This window comes from Equus caballus, chromosome 14, assembly GCF_041296265.1.
Source record: "Equus caballus isolate H_3958 breed thoroughbred chromosome 14, TB-T2T, whole genome shotgun sequence".
Classification (NCBI taxonomy): domain Eukaryota; kingdom Metazoa; phylum Chordata; class Mammalia; order Perissodactyla; family Equidae; genus Equus; species Equus caballus.
This window is the reverse complement of record NC_091697.1, coordinates 99,847,867-99,862,630: the sequence shown is the minus strand read 5'-3', so window position 1 is coordinate 99,862,630 and position 14,764 is coordinate 99,847,867. Positions and strand designations below refer to the sequence as shown.

The 14,764-nt window shown below is 39.0% G+C and overlaps 1 protein-coding gene across 7 annotated transcripts in view; it reads left to right on the top strand.

The window, feature by feature from the left end:
- ATG10 (autophagy related 10) overlaps positions 1–14,764 on the top strand; it is a 209,429-nt gene that overhangs the window by 43,701 nt on the left and 150,964 nt on the right. For 6 of the 7 annotated variants that reach the window (XM_014730791.3, XM_070233378.1, XM_070233381.1 and 3 more), the window contains one exon: positions 11,996–12,103. The exons of the other annotated variant lie outside the window; for it this stretch is intronic. In XM_014730791.3, coding sequence (XP_014586277.1) covers positions 11,996–12,103 — 108 coding nt within the window. The remainder of the gene's footprint in view (positions 1–11,995; positions 12,104–14,764) is intronic. 7 annotated transcript variants of the gene reach the window in all.

Here is a 14,764-nt window from a genome sequence, read left to right as displayed (position 1 = left end):
AACAGACATGTTATAAAACGAAATAACTTATTTATAAAAGGGCTAAGATTTGAGGTAACTTGAAATCCAGAAATCAAGATGGGGAAGGTCAGAACTTCAGTAATATATGTTTTTTTCTTATTTTACCTATGATTTTAGAAAATCAATGATAAACCTTTGAGAATATTTCAACTACAGCAAACAAAATATGGTAAGATCTCTACAAACTTAAGTTGGAAATAGAAACAAAGAGAGAAAAAAGACTATTTTTCTACAGCAGGCCCTCCATATCCCCTCCAATCAGTTATAGGATCTGTTGGCTGTTCCTCGGGCACAAATAAGCAGGAATGCTCTGGGAGGCAAAACCAAAGTGTTTAATATAATAAAAAGTATGAGGGCACACATGGAGGTCCCACATCTGTGAACTGAAAATTGAACTCGAAACGGGCAAGTTGGAAAACCTGAAAACAAAACATTATTAAAAAGTGAAAGAGAAGAGGATGAAATCTCACAAAAATGCTTAGTAGTGAAACCTGACATCGTAGAGATATCTCTTGAAAGTGTGAATAAGGAAAAATGGAACCAACGTGATTTAAACTTACTTTTGATGCTTTAGTTCCAAGAAGAGAAGGGATTTAGCATTTAAATTGTAACCATTCTTTAAAAACTTGTGTGAAATAAGCAGGCTATGTAAGACCATGGACACATAAGCGTGCATGCTTTCCCCCAGATATGGTCACCAGATTGGCCCCAGTAACTTTCTTTCCTGGCCTGACAAGTGGCTGATTTTCTTCTGCTCCTCCTTTTGTGGGGCCACTGCTGTTGCTGTGCTTTGACCTGCATTTAGGGGAGAGGACAGCCGTTGTGTTCTGCTCATCTAAGAAGTTGGGAAGGGGATGGAAGAGAAAACGAGGAAGACTTGGTGGGGCTGAGAGTCCTCCCGGGAAAGGGAGTAGGACTCTTGTAAAAAAATTAACTTCTTAGACAGACGAGCACAGGCTCGGGGTTCTCACATGGCTTAATCGAATAGAAGTGAAAATTGAAGGTCATTAGTGGCATAAAACAGTGTCCACTTGAAAAACAAAATGAAGGTGTGCTGTAATTAGGTAGTGACCTAGGAGAGAAATACTAGTTTTGTTCTGGTTTAGCAACTAGAGAGTTTGAAAAGGAGAGGAAATAAAAACAAAAATTAACTTTGTATGCAAGAACATTTCATGGTTCTTAGGGTCATTTTGATTGCAGAGAGTGGAAAGAAAGCTTGAATGAACCTTCCTTACTCCTAACTTAGGCCTTAGTCTCCCTAGCACAATATTAGTTTTTCTTTCATGGGTTGGGTCTTTATTTTCCCTTTTTGTTTTATTTATTTTTTATAAGGAAAAACAATATATGATCATTATAAAAATTCTAATGATACAAAGATACAGTATAGATGAAAATATTTCCCTCCTTCTCCTCTGACTGAATTCTGTAGTTTGTTTTCTATGCACATATAAATATACATATGCACATTTATAATATATTTACATAAATGAGATCATTGTTCTGTAACTTACTTTTTCCACCTAACATTATGTCATGCACGTCTTTCTTTGTGAACATAGACAGAACTATCTCATTATTTCTAATAGCTATGTAGTATTCTATTTTATGGATGATTTAAATTAGTTTAATGGAACTCCCATTGATGACGAATAACTCCTTAGTTATTCTCATGGTTACCCCATACCTTTAAATAATATACTTCTACTACCTGATATCTCCACTTTGGACAGTAGCTGATGATTCCTGCTATGACAGATGAGGAATTTAGTGTATTTATGCTATCTCCCACCTTCTTTCCTGTTCCTCCTTTTGATTTTTAAATTATATTATTATTTTTACATCATCAAGATTTATAATATTTAGATTCTGTTCAGTAACTGTAATTAGTCTTCTGTGCTTTGTTTATAGGTTTATTAGAGATTTAAACCTAATAAAAGTATGTAATGAGTATGTTAATGTAAGCAAGATTCAATGCAGAACTAAGTACAGTCATGTACCACCTAATGACATTTCCGTCAATGACAGCCCACATGTACGATGGTGGTCCCATAAGATTAGTATATAGCCTTGGTGTGTGGTAGCTATAACATCTAGGATTGTGTAAGTACACTCTATGATATTCACACAATGACAAAATCACCTAATACCGCATTTTTCAGAATACATCCCCGTTGCTAAGTGACACGTGACTGTATTACGATAGAGAGCAGTATAACCCTCTGACACACTGCTGCTGTGGAGAGAATATTTCAAGTCAAAATCCTACATATTCTCTTTTAGTTTTATACCATGACCAAGCTAAGAAAGTGCTTTTAAACTGGGGAGAGCCAGAGAACCTCCAGTCAAGGACCAACGGTCACAATATTGTTGTGTGCCTTAATCCTAGCCAGTGAACAAATGTGTTCAGTACGCGTACACATTAGGTCACACAGATAAAAGCAATAATCATGGGTTATGTTGTGCATATGGTGATGCAAGGAGGTATCAGCTTCTATTGGATGGAACACATCCAAGTGATTTACCCTTTTCCCAGAAGGACAGTCCCAGCTTCCTCAGCTGGAACTTTTTTTTTTTTTTTGAGTTATTGATAGGTTACAATCTTGTGAAATTTCAGTTGTACATTAATGTTTGTCAGTCATGTTGTAGGTGCACCACTTCACCCTTTGTGCCCACCCCCCACCCCACCTTTCCCCTGGTATCCACTAAACTGTTCTTAGTCCATAATTTTAAATTCCTCATATGAGTGGAGTCATACACAGATTATCCTTCTCTCGCTGGCTTATTTCACTTAACATAATTCTCTCAAGGTCCATCCGTGTTATTGCAAATGGAATGATTTTGTTCTGTTTTGCAGCTGAGTAGTATTCCATTGTATATATGTACCACATCTTCTTTATCCATTCGTCTGTTGCTGGACACTTAGGTTGCTTCCACGTCTTGGCTATTGTAAACAGTGCTGCAATAAACATTGGGGTGCATAGGACTTTTGGGATTGCTGACTTCAAGCTCTTTGGATAAATACCCAGTAGTGGGATGGCTGGATCGTATGGTAGTTCTATTTTTAATTTTTTGAGGAATCTCCATACTGTTTTCCGTAGTGGCTGCACCAGTTTGCATTCCCACCAGCAGTGTATGAGAGTTCCTTTTTCTCCGCAACCTCTCCAACATTTGTTGCTATTAGTTTTATATATTTTTGTCATTCTAACGGGTATAGGGTGATATCTTAGTGTAGTTTGATTTGCATTTCCCTGATGATTAGCGATGATGAGCATCTTTTCATGTGCCTATTGGCCATCAGTATATCTTCTTTGGAGAAATGTCTGTTCAGGTCTCCAGCCCATTTTTTGATTGGGTTGTTTGATGTTTTGTTGTTGGGTTGCAAGTGTTCTTTATATATTATGGATATTAAGCCTTTGTCAGATATATGACTTGCAAATATTTTTTCCCAGTTATTGGGTTGTTTTTTTGTTTCAATCCTGTTTTCATTTGCCTTGAAGAAGCTCTTTAATCTGATGAAGTCCCATTTGTTTATTCTTTCTATTGTTTCCCTTCTCTGAGAAGGCGTGGTGTCTGAAAAGATCCTTTTAATACTGATGTCAAAGAGTGTACTGCCTATGTTTTCTTCCAGAAGCCTTATGGTTTCAGGTCTCACCTTTAGGTCTTTGATCCATTTTGAGTTTATTTTGCTGAATGGTGAAAAAGAATGGTCAATTTTCATTCTTTTACATGGGGCTTTCCAGTTTTCTCAACTGGAACTTTTTATCTGAGGTGTATCTCCAACTCTCTCCCCAGACAGTTCTGAGGTATGGTTGGACTACGTAATAAGTGGCTGTGTCATGTTTAATAAATTCCAAAATACTGCAAGACCAGGGAAAATTAGAGATGTGCAAAGGTCCTTTTCAAAGGTGAAATAGGTTATATCCCTACTTTTGCTTTTGGGTTTTTGGTTTCTTGAGTTTTGGGTCTTTTGAATTTTTGCCTAAGTGAGCCAAAGGCCTGCGGTTGCCCATGAATTGTTTTGACTGGATCTGGTCACTCTTGATGCTGACTCAGAGGTATCAGAGAGCCATGGCCAAGATCCACACATGCATTTGAAAGGTGTAACTATCAGAAATAGAAACTAGAGTTAGTGAGACTGGGTGGGTTTTGGGGGTGGGTGTGAGGAAGAGACATATGAACATATTCAGAATTGTGTTCTGGAGGATCTCTAAATCCTTAACAGTTACTTTCCTCCACCATCTAACTTTGGCTTTGTTTTAATGGATGGATATCAGTTTACTGTCTAACCTACCCAGGATAAGCTTTGCTTTTCAGCAGCAGATTTTGCTTTCTTTTTTTACCCCCAAGATCAGTCAGCTTTGGGCAGCTACTGGTAGTATCGGTTTGATTTCTTACAGAGGGAAAGAACAATGACTTGAAATCTGTGGCCTAGGTTTGGCCTGTTCCTCAGGGTTCCACTGACTCTGAGGTCCTGTTGCATGATCAGTGCCAGCAGTGACCTTAAACTTGTGCTTTTCTTGGATCCTCCCCGATGGCCTTGCCTAGCCCTTCCTGCAGCTGAATGTTCTGGGCAGTTAACTTGAGTTTAAATCCTATATGCAATACTTTACTCCAAAGTAGAGCTGAGGCACTTCGATAATTGCCACCCATTTTTTTAGATAGCAGTGTTTTTCTAGAGAAGATCATTAAAAGCTTATTAAAATTCAGCAATAGAAGCCCTGTAATTATTTGGGTAGCTGGCTTCCAGCAGGCATAACATAGCTCTATGGGTGGCATAGCCTATGACAGCTTGTAAGAAAGCAGACCCAAACATGTTCTGTTAGGAAATCTTTAGATCTCCTTCCAGTATGTAGTCAGTACCACACTGGAAAACTTGATTGTCTCTCTGGGGTTCTATAAGACCCCCAGGACATTTTCTCTGTAGAAGGTCAAGATTGGAATTTATTGCAGCAATGTGATAGCCTGGAGGCATATGGGCAAATGGCAATCAATGAAGTATTTGTTTAACATGAAGTGTTATTTATTTATGGGCACAGAAGGGTTTGCAGGCTAAAAATGTAAGTTTCTTTAACCCTCCCATCATCATCACACAAACCCTGAGAGGTCACCAATGATACCAGTGTCTTAGGTGTCCTTCCAGATGTGTTCAATGCCCACCCAAGCATATACATTTATATTTAAACACATGGTAGCATAATATACAAATATACATACTGTTCTGCACATTTTTTTTAACTTAATGATCCATCTTGGTTATTATTCTATACCAATATTTACAGAACTTACTCATTTTTTATGGCTGCATAGCATTCCATTATTTGGATATACCATAATTTATTTAACCAATCCTGATTGATAGGCATTTAGGTTATTTCCAATATTGTGCAATTAAAACAATACTCGAATGCATATAATTGCATGAATTTTATTTCTTACATGTGCAATTATATCTGTAAGATAAATTCCTAGAAGTAGCATTTCTGTATGGAAGCTCTGAGCGTTTTTAATTTGGATAGTTATCGCCAACTTGCTCTCCAGGGAGGTTATACTAATTTAAACTCCCCTGCCCCTGGCAATGTATGAGAGTGCCTGCCTGTTTGAGCCACGTCTTTGTCTATACAATGTATTTCACACTTTTTGATCTTTGCCAATCTGATAGGTAAAAAATGGTATCACATAGTTTTAATTTGCATTTTTCTTATGGGCGACATTGAAGATATTTTCATATGATTAATATCCATGTGTACTTTCTCTTTAGTGAACTATTTATATCCTTTGCTGATTTTCCTATTGGGCTGTTGGACTTTTTCTTATTGGTTTGTTGGAACTATTACTATATTGAGGAAACTGTTTATATATTGACAAAAATTAGCCCTTTTCTAGGATATGAACTACAAATCTTTTTTTTCACATTTTGATATTTGTCTTTTTTTTTCACTGAAGAAGATTCACCCTGAGATGACATCTGCTGTCAATCTTCCTCTTTTTGTATTTGAGCTGCCACCACAGCAGGGCCACTGACAGACGAGTGGTGTTGGTCCATGCCTGGGAACTGAACCCAGGCCACTGAAATGGAGCATGCTGAACTTAACCACTGGGCAACTGGGGCTGGCTGATCTTTGCCTTTTGTTTGTTTGTTTGTTTGTTTTTCCTTTTTCTCCCCAAAGCCCCCCAGTACATAGTTGTATATTCTTCATTGTGAGTTCTTCTAGTTGTGGCACGTGGGATGCTGCCTCAGCGTGATTTGATGAACAGTGCCATGTCTGCGTCCAGGATTTGAACCAACGAAACACTGGGCCGCCTACGGCAGAGTGCATGAACTTAACCACTCAACCACGGGGCCAGCCCCTGATCTTTGTCTTTTGACCTTATGATGTTAAGGACTTTTTCGATGCAGTAGAATTTATCAATATTTTATTAGGACCTTGGAGTTCTTATTTACTTTTTAAATATCTTTTGAAAACTTTATATATGTGTACACACATATATATGTATTTATATTCTCCAGTGTTTTCATCTAGCACATTTATAGTATTGTTTTTCTCATTTAAATCTTTAGTTCTTATTTTGGTATAAAGGGAGTTCTATGTAGATAACTTGAGAAGATTTGACTGTGAGGAAGTATTCTCTTTTTCATTAGTGGTGTCTGGGTTATAGCACCTGGACACTTCCTGACACTGGAAGAGTACGGTGACAGAGTGAAACAACCTGCTTTGTGGTGGATAAGCAGTAAGGAGTCCTGATGGCTGAAGCGAAGTTGCACATGGGACAGTGACAGTTTTAAGTTACAAGATTAATGACAGTTACAAAGGATTGGGTCAAGGCTGGGCAGGTTGCCAGAAAGTAGGGTTTGAGATGGTTGTGAAGACCACTTAAAAAGCAATCTCAGCACAGTCACAGCTCCAGCTGAGAGTCCACAGAGGCGAGTTTAGCACATGGAGAGCTCCACATGAGCCATGGTGTTCCTGAAGCTTGGGTGTTGTCTGTGGCCCTTTCTCCTGAGGCAGCTGCAGAGTACATGGTTGACTCTGTTCTCAGCATTCAAAAGGGGGACTCCAGTGCGTTTAGTGCAGTGGTTCTTTCCCCTGGCTGCTGCATTAGAGCCTGCTGGGAAGATTCTGACTTCACCGGTCTGAGAGCGGACCCCTGCAAGAGGATTTTGAAAACTCCCCAGGTGATTCTGATGTGCAGCTAGGGTTGAGAACCACTGTTTAATGCAATCAATTTGCAATCCCTTTGAGTCAGAGAATGCTGTGCATGCTGCCTCACTGCTTCCAAATGTGTACGCAGATCACCTAGAATGCCCTTACAGTACAGATTTTGATTCAGGAGGTCAGGGATGGGGCTTGAGATTCTGCGAATCTAATAGGCTACCAGGCGACGCTGAGGCTGCTGGTCCCCAGACCACACTTACGTGGCTTGAACTTGTTACTCTGTGTGCAAATCGCTGGTTTACACCAGTCCACAGGAGTCAGTGAGCCTGTTTCTGCCATGATCCTACTCTGTGGTAGAATTCGCTTAGTGTAGTGAAAAGAACTCTAGGGTCAAGAGGCCTGCTTTCCACTTCCAGCTCTGCCCCTAATTAGCTGTAAGATAAATCTCTTATAACTGCTTCAGTCCTTCACTCTCTCATCTCTAAAACAAGAGGGTTGAACTGGATAAACTGTAAGCTTCCTTTTGTTTCTACCTCCCTCCATGCAGGTCCTCCATGGGGACCAGGTTTTTATGTGGAATGGCCATCTGGATTCTGCAGTAAGGACCCTGACTTCCTTTAGTGACCTTTCTTCTCCCGGGGGCTGGGGTCTAGGCCCTGAACTTAGGATCGACTGGAGGAAATAAAACTAACCAGTGTTAAAGAATTAAAGAAGAGGGGCCAGCCCCATGGCCGAGTGGTTGAGTTTGCACACTCCTCTTGGGCAGCCTGGGTCCACAGGTTCGTATCCTGGGTGTGGGCCTACATACCGCTCATTAAGCCATGCTGTGATGGCATCCCACATAGAGGAACTAGAATGACTTACAACTAGGATATACAACTATGTACTGGGGCTTTGGGGAGAAAAAAAAAAGAGGAAGATTGGCAACAAATGTTAGCTCAGGGACACTCTTCCTCAAAAAAAAAGTTTAAAAAACATTAAAGAAGAGTTAATGTTAAATTGTAAGCTATAGTAAGCACAAAAAGAAAGCGGGGAAGCTGGAGCAGAGCATCCACTGGGCTAGTCGGGGGAGATTTGAGTTAAACGTGTTTACTGGCCTCAATGGACTGTCGTGCTGGCTCAGGGTGGCTGTTCCCATGCTTTCACGCTGGCTTGCCTCTAAAAAAGCAAAGAACAAAACATTTTTCTGCCTTAAATTAAAACGATTTAAGAGAAAAGCCTACTTCTGTGGAAGTAAATGTTTGAAGGGAAACTAAAATGCTATAAACTCTCCTTTTTCTGTGTTTAATTTTTCAAGGCTAATCTTGACTTTTAAGAGATTGATACTGAAGAGAAAATAACCACGACCAAATATAGGCTGAGCCAAAACCCTTGTGCACCTCCCTGTAGACACTAATAAATAGTATCAGAAATTACCTAAAATAGAAATTAAAATTTCTTAAATTTTAAGTAATATTGAAAATGACATCTCTCTATCTTAACTCATTGGAAAAGAGATCAGATAATTTATTTAGATTTTATAACATAGGTGCACAGGAATTTTTGACTCATCTCTTTTGATGTCAAAGGAGATGTATTTTGCATTGTAATTAGAGTTTAACTAAATTGTAGCTTCTTAAGAAGAGGTTGTATGTAGGGGCCCCAGTGGCGCAGCGGTTAAGTTCGCACGTTCTGCTTCGGCGGGCCGAGGTTCACTGGTTCGGATCCCGGGTGCGGACTTACATGCTGATTGTCAAGCCATGCTGTGGCAGGTGTCCCACATATAAAGTAGAGGAAGATGGGCATGGATGTTAGCTCAGGGCCAGTCTTCCGCAGCAAAAACAGGAGGATTGCTGGCAGATGTTAGCTCAGGGCTAATCTTCCTCAAAAAAAAACAAAGAAGAGGTTGTATGACCAGTGCTCAGGTATAGAAAAATATGAAATAGAACGTGACTCTCTTATATCCAGATCACACAGTTTAGCTCTAACTCTTCTCTGAATATCCTGAGTTATTTTTCTTTATTGCTAGATTATTTTTAAATTGCAGACTTCCAGTACTTTTTCTCACAAATACATACCATTATGGTTTTATTGTATTTGGTAAATCTTTTATATAATCAACTATTCATTATCTATCATAATAAGAGTGATATTACAATACAGTAGAAAATCTTCTAGTTTAAACTAATAAACACAATATATGTCATTTTATAGGAAGATTATTTTGTTTGCAAGTGACAGAAAACCTAACTCAAATTGGGGGAAGCAAAGAAGGGACTTTTGGGGGCCATGTAATTGAAAAATTTGAGAGTAGAGCTAGCTTCAGGAATGGTTGGTATAAAAAGTGTGATGAGGATCTGGTCTCTCTCATCTCGTGGTTTTGCTTTCCTCTGCGTTGGCTTCATTCTCAGGCTCCATTTAATTACATGATGGCTGCCAGCACTGCCAGGATTTTATCTTTCTGGTTCAAATTCAGTAGAAAAGAGAACGGCCTCCCCTCCTCCCCTAACCGAGGTCCTGGATCCCATCTCATTGGCTCTGATTGGATCAGGATTGCCCTGCTGAGTCTCTGAGGCCAGCAGGAGTGATTTTCTGACTGGCCAGATCAGAGTCCTGTGACATCCCTGGAGCTGGGAGGCCATGTCCACACTGACAGGGGAGAAGGGAGTGATTCCTTAGAGGACAATTGGCTGCTGTTCCAAAAGAAGGAGGAATGGATACTTGATGTAAAAAGTAACAACAACAACAGTTACTACATATATCTTTCTCCATTTAAGCCAATATTAAAAGTCATTTGCATTGTCTAAATACAAAGATTTCAGTGGTAGGAGGCCATCAGGGGGTGTGCTTTGTTGTTGGATGACGTAGACTGGAATTTAAGGCAATGATTCCCTCTACAAAATGAAGAACATTAATAAAATAGTAAAAGATGATAGTATTGGGTACCTGACAGCTCACCTTACAGGCAGGAATGATATCAAAATGTTTAACAATCTGTGGCAGTGGATCTACCAGTCAGAGTCAGTTGGCTCCAGCCAATAAAAATTGATGCTGATCACAGCCAGCCAGTGGGGTCCCTGTGCAAGTGCTGGCGGGATGTCAGCTAACTGGGAGGTGTTGTAAAGGTGCCACCAAATTTCTCAGAGTGTAGTTATTGTATTGGTCTCCTAGGGCTGCTGCAACAAAATACTACAAACTGAGTGGCTTAAAACAAGTGTTTATTCTCTCACAATTCTGGAGGTTGGAAGTCAGAAATCAAGGCGTCGACAGGGCCACGCTCCCTCCAAAGACTCGAGGAAAAAAATCTTTCCTTGTTTCTTCTAGCTTCTGATGGTTGATGGCAATTGTTGGCATTCTTTGGCTTGTAAACACATCACTCCAATCTCTGCCTTCGTCTTCCTGTGGCCTGTTCCCATGTATCTGTGTCTCTGTAGTCAAATTTCTCTCTTCTTAGAAGGATACCGGTCATGTTGGATTTAGGGCCTGCCTTATTCCAGTATGATGTCATCTTGATTACATCTGCACAGACCCTGTTTCCAAATAAGGTCACATTCATAGGTTCTGGGTGGACATGAATTTTGGGGGGACACTGTTCAACCTAGTACAGTACCTAAAATCAGATGCTCTTACATAGTTGGCATGATACAAATTTTAAAAAATATTTAATATTAAGTCACTCAGAGAGACTATAAATTTTTCTTTTCTTAGTTTATAGTTAAAAACTGGGTTGTCAAATTTTAGTGAAAGTATTTAAGTGAATTATGAATGTTTTAGTTAGAATGCTATTCTGTATCGTTTTTTTACCACGTCAGTTTAAGTATCCGCATCTTCTTTAATTATAATTATTTTAATTTTGCTAAAATGTGAATGTTAGTGTGACAGTTTGATGGAAAATTAATAATATTCATTAATATTTGAGTATACTTGTGCATGTAGGAGGTACTACATTTTTACACGACTTTATTAAATTCAAACAAGTTTCGCCTTAAAAAAAATGAAACTGACCACAGTTAGATGGACATTATTCATTAGTGTATTTAATAGCAAGTATAAGAAACAGGAGAGAAATGCAGCTGGTAAAGGGCTTGGAAATCTTATCTTCCAAGGGACATTTGAAAATGGTGGTAATTGTCTTCAACTCTTTGCAGAATGGTTCTGTAGAAAAGAGTTTAGACTCCAGAGGGTAGAACTAGAACCAGTGAGTTAAGGTTAAAGGGAAACATTTCAGTGCGATATAGGACAAAACTTTCTTGATGAACAATGTGCCATGTGCCAAAATAGAGACGATGGTCGTGTAAGGGAGTACAGTGCAGGTTCCCGGCAGTGCTCAGGCAGGGGCTGCATAATTACCTCCCTGGGATGTTTTAATGGAGATCTTGCCTCGAACAGGAAATTGAAATGGGAGGTCCCTTTGAGCTTCAAGGTCTGTTGTAAGGCATCCTAAAATTTCTCTTTCTATATATGCCATGAAGATCAATATTAATTATATGACAAGATATTTCTATAAGTTTAAATGCTTTTTAACAACTGCCAACCTAAAGCTTTCTCTATGACTTCTGTGCTATGGACTGCTTGGGGAAAAAAAGGGAGGGAGAGAGTTAATCTAAGAGAAGGGGAAACATAATTAATAAGTGAGAAAGGTAGGGGTTTAAAACTTCTATTTATTGACAACCTACTATGTGCAGAGGGTATTGGTTGAGTTTCTGTATCCATATTATCTCATTAACATCATTAGTTTTTCATTGCTTAGTTTAGAACTTAGGAGATGCTGTAGTTCTTAGAATGATGAATTCTTAAAATAATTGGCATTTTTTTATGTATTCTTTGGTGATAAAACACAGGACTCTTCTGATGGCTACATGTGCAAAATGCATTTTCAAATTAAAAATGAGACTGTGGTGTCACGTGCGGGAACATCTGCCCATGAACAGACATGTCTTCCCATGGAGGTGAGTGATTTAACATGTCATATTCTCCTTTTCAATCTTTGTGAAGTGTAAATTTAAAAATTTAAATCTATTAAATATATATTTAGAAAAATTAACTGCCATTGGATCCCAGACCTGCTGTAGGGGGAGAAGTGACATCATTTGTCAGGAGGTATTTTCTTCCATAATATCGAAAGCAGGAATTGTGGTAAAGTTAAGATCCACTCTGAGACTATGGATTGTAGGGAGCCTTCACTGCTTTGATTTCTCTTGGATCTGAAGACCCCCAATGCCTTCTGTTGCCTGTTGATTTTTCTCTGGTGAAATCTCCCTAGGATAATACAGACCTATCCATCAGCTGCTTAATACATGGCTGGAGACTTCTTTGCCTAGTCTGTCTTTAGCTCTTTTCCCCTATGCCCTTTAAAATATGCTGGGTCTGGGTATCATTCCTTAGGGGACTTTAACCTTGACTTGAAAATCTTGCTAAATTAAATTTTGATAAGGTGCTAATGGCTTCATGGTTTTCTGGGATATTTTCAATTTACTTTTTATGAAAATGCAAATAGCCTTATTGTATTTGTTATTGTTAAGAAAAATTTTTAATATATCCATTGTAAAAATAAACAATAGAGAAATATATAAAAAGAGTAAAGAAACTCCCATACATCCTTCAACTGGCAGTAACTACTACTAATATTTTAGTAGATAACCTTCCACTTATTTCTATCATACCCACACATGATATACTTGTGTTTTGCAATGAACAAATATATCATGAACATCTTCTATGTCAGTGAATGTAGAATTCCATAGTTCTCTTTTTTTTCTTTTTTGAGGAAGATTAGCCCTGAGCTAACCACTGCCAATCCTCCTCTTTTTGCCAAGGAAGACTGACCCTGAGCTAACGTCCATGCCCATCTTCTACTTTATACATGGGATGCCTACCACAGCATGACTTTTTGCCAAGCAGTGCAACGTCTGCACCTGAGATCCGAACCGGCTAACCCCGGGCCACTGAGAAGCAGAACCTGCAAACTCAACCGCTGCGCCACCGGGCTGGCCCCCATAGTTCTTTTTTAAGGGCTTCATTGCGTTCCATCCTTTAGATGCATTGCAATTATATGGAGTCCATCCAGAAGTAAAATAATTGAATTTTAAAATAGAATTGGTGGAGATCTAATTGCTCCAACACAAAGGAAGAAACCACTAATGCTTAGAATTCTGAGCATCCTGGTAAAATGGGAGAGAAACTTTTTTTTGAAGGAAGAGCCTTTTCTCAGGACCTGTTAAATCAGACACATTTGGCAACCTGACACTAGCCCCCTCTGCCTGTGTATGATGCTGGCCTGGAAGTAACTCTCACCAATATAATTTGGTTTACAAGTTATTCTTGAGGGTATTGTGCTTCGTAATAAAGTAAGTGCCCGTGGGTGGGTACCCAAATCTTGATTACTGCTTCATAGTTTGAATAACCAACACCAAACCTGAAGCCAAGCATGTTAGGAAGCTTTTCAATTCATTATATATTAACTGAAAAAAATGCACATGGAAATGATGATTTAAGAGATGAATTGCCAGTTTTTGCCTAACAAGTTGGCAGAGAGTTGAAAAGCACTAAAAAGTGGTGTTGACAGTGTGAGGGAACTGACACTTTCTGGTTGATGTTTTAACTTCACAAAGTTTAAAGATGTGCACATACTATGAACAGTCTATTCCAATTCTAGGAATTTAGCTTCATAAAATAGAAATTTTCCCAGCATTTTTCATTTTCAACATTTCCCAACAAATTTCAAACATATGAAAAAGTCGAAAGAATTTTTCAGTGAACATCCTTGTACTCATCACCTAGACTCTGCCATTAACATTTTGCTGTGTTTACTTTATTATATATTGACCCCTCTATTTATTTATCAATACATCATCTTTTTTGATGCAATACTTCTACATCAAAGTAAATTGAAGGCAGCCTCATAAAATAATCAGAAATGTACACAAAGATTTACCTGCGAATATAGTCATTTCACCATTATTTATAATAGGAAAAAATGGAATCATCTGAAATGTACAACAGTAATAGATTAGTTAATTATGGCTCATCTCTGTGATAGCGTTTTTGGTTCAGTAGGTCTGGGTGAGGCCTGAGACTATGTAGTTCTAACAAGTTCCCAGCTGATGCTGATGTTGCTGGTCTGGGGACCACACTTTGAGACCACTGCACTACTTTATAATAGAATACTTAGTATATTTGAGATGCTGCACAGCTGAGATGGTTAGTTAATATGCTCTATGATAGAGTCGATATTTCAATAACCTTGATGGGATGAAAGATGTCTTAGGTTGAGTCCGAGATGGAGATTCCTATTGAAGTGACTTCTTAGGGATGTGCTCTTAGGAGAAAGGGAGTAACGGAAGCAGGACAGAACAAGGGATAAAAGCCAAGGAAGAATGTGGTCTCAGGTAGAGACTAACTTTAGTCTGTTCCCCTAGGAAGCTCTGGAGCACCAAATACACCCAGAATCAGTCCCACTTTGTGTCCTTGACGCTGGCCTTTTGTTCTCTGTGACAGTCATTGGCTTGTCAGTCAGTCATTGGCTGAGGTGGAAGTGGACATAGCTTCCCAAGCAAGTGGGCTCCAGGATTACTGAGAAATTCTTCAGAGATGTGGGCTGCCAACTATCA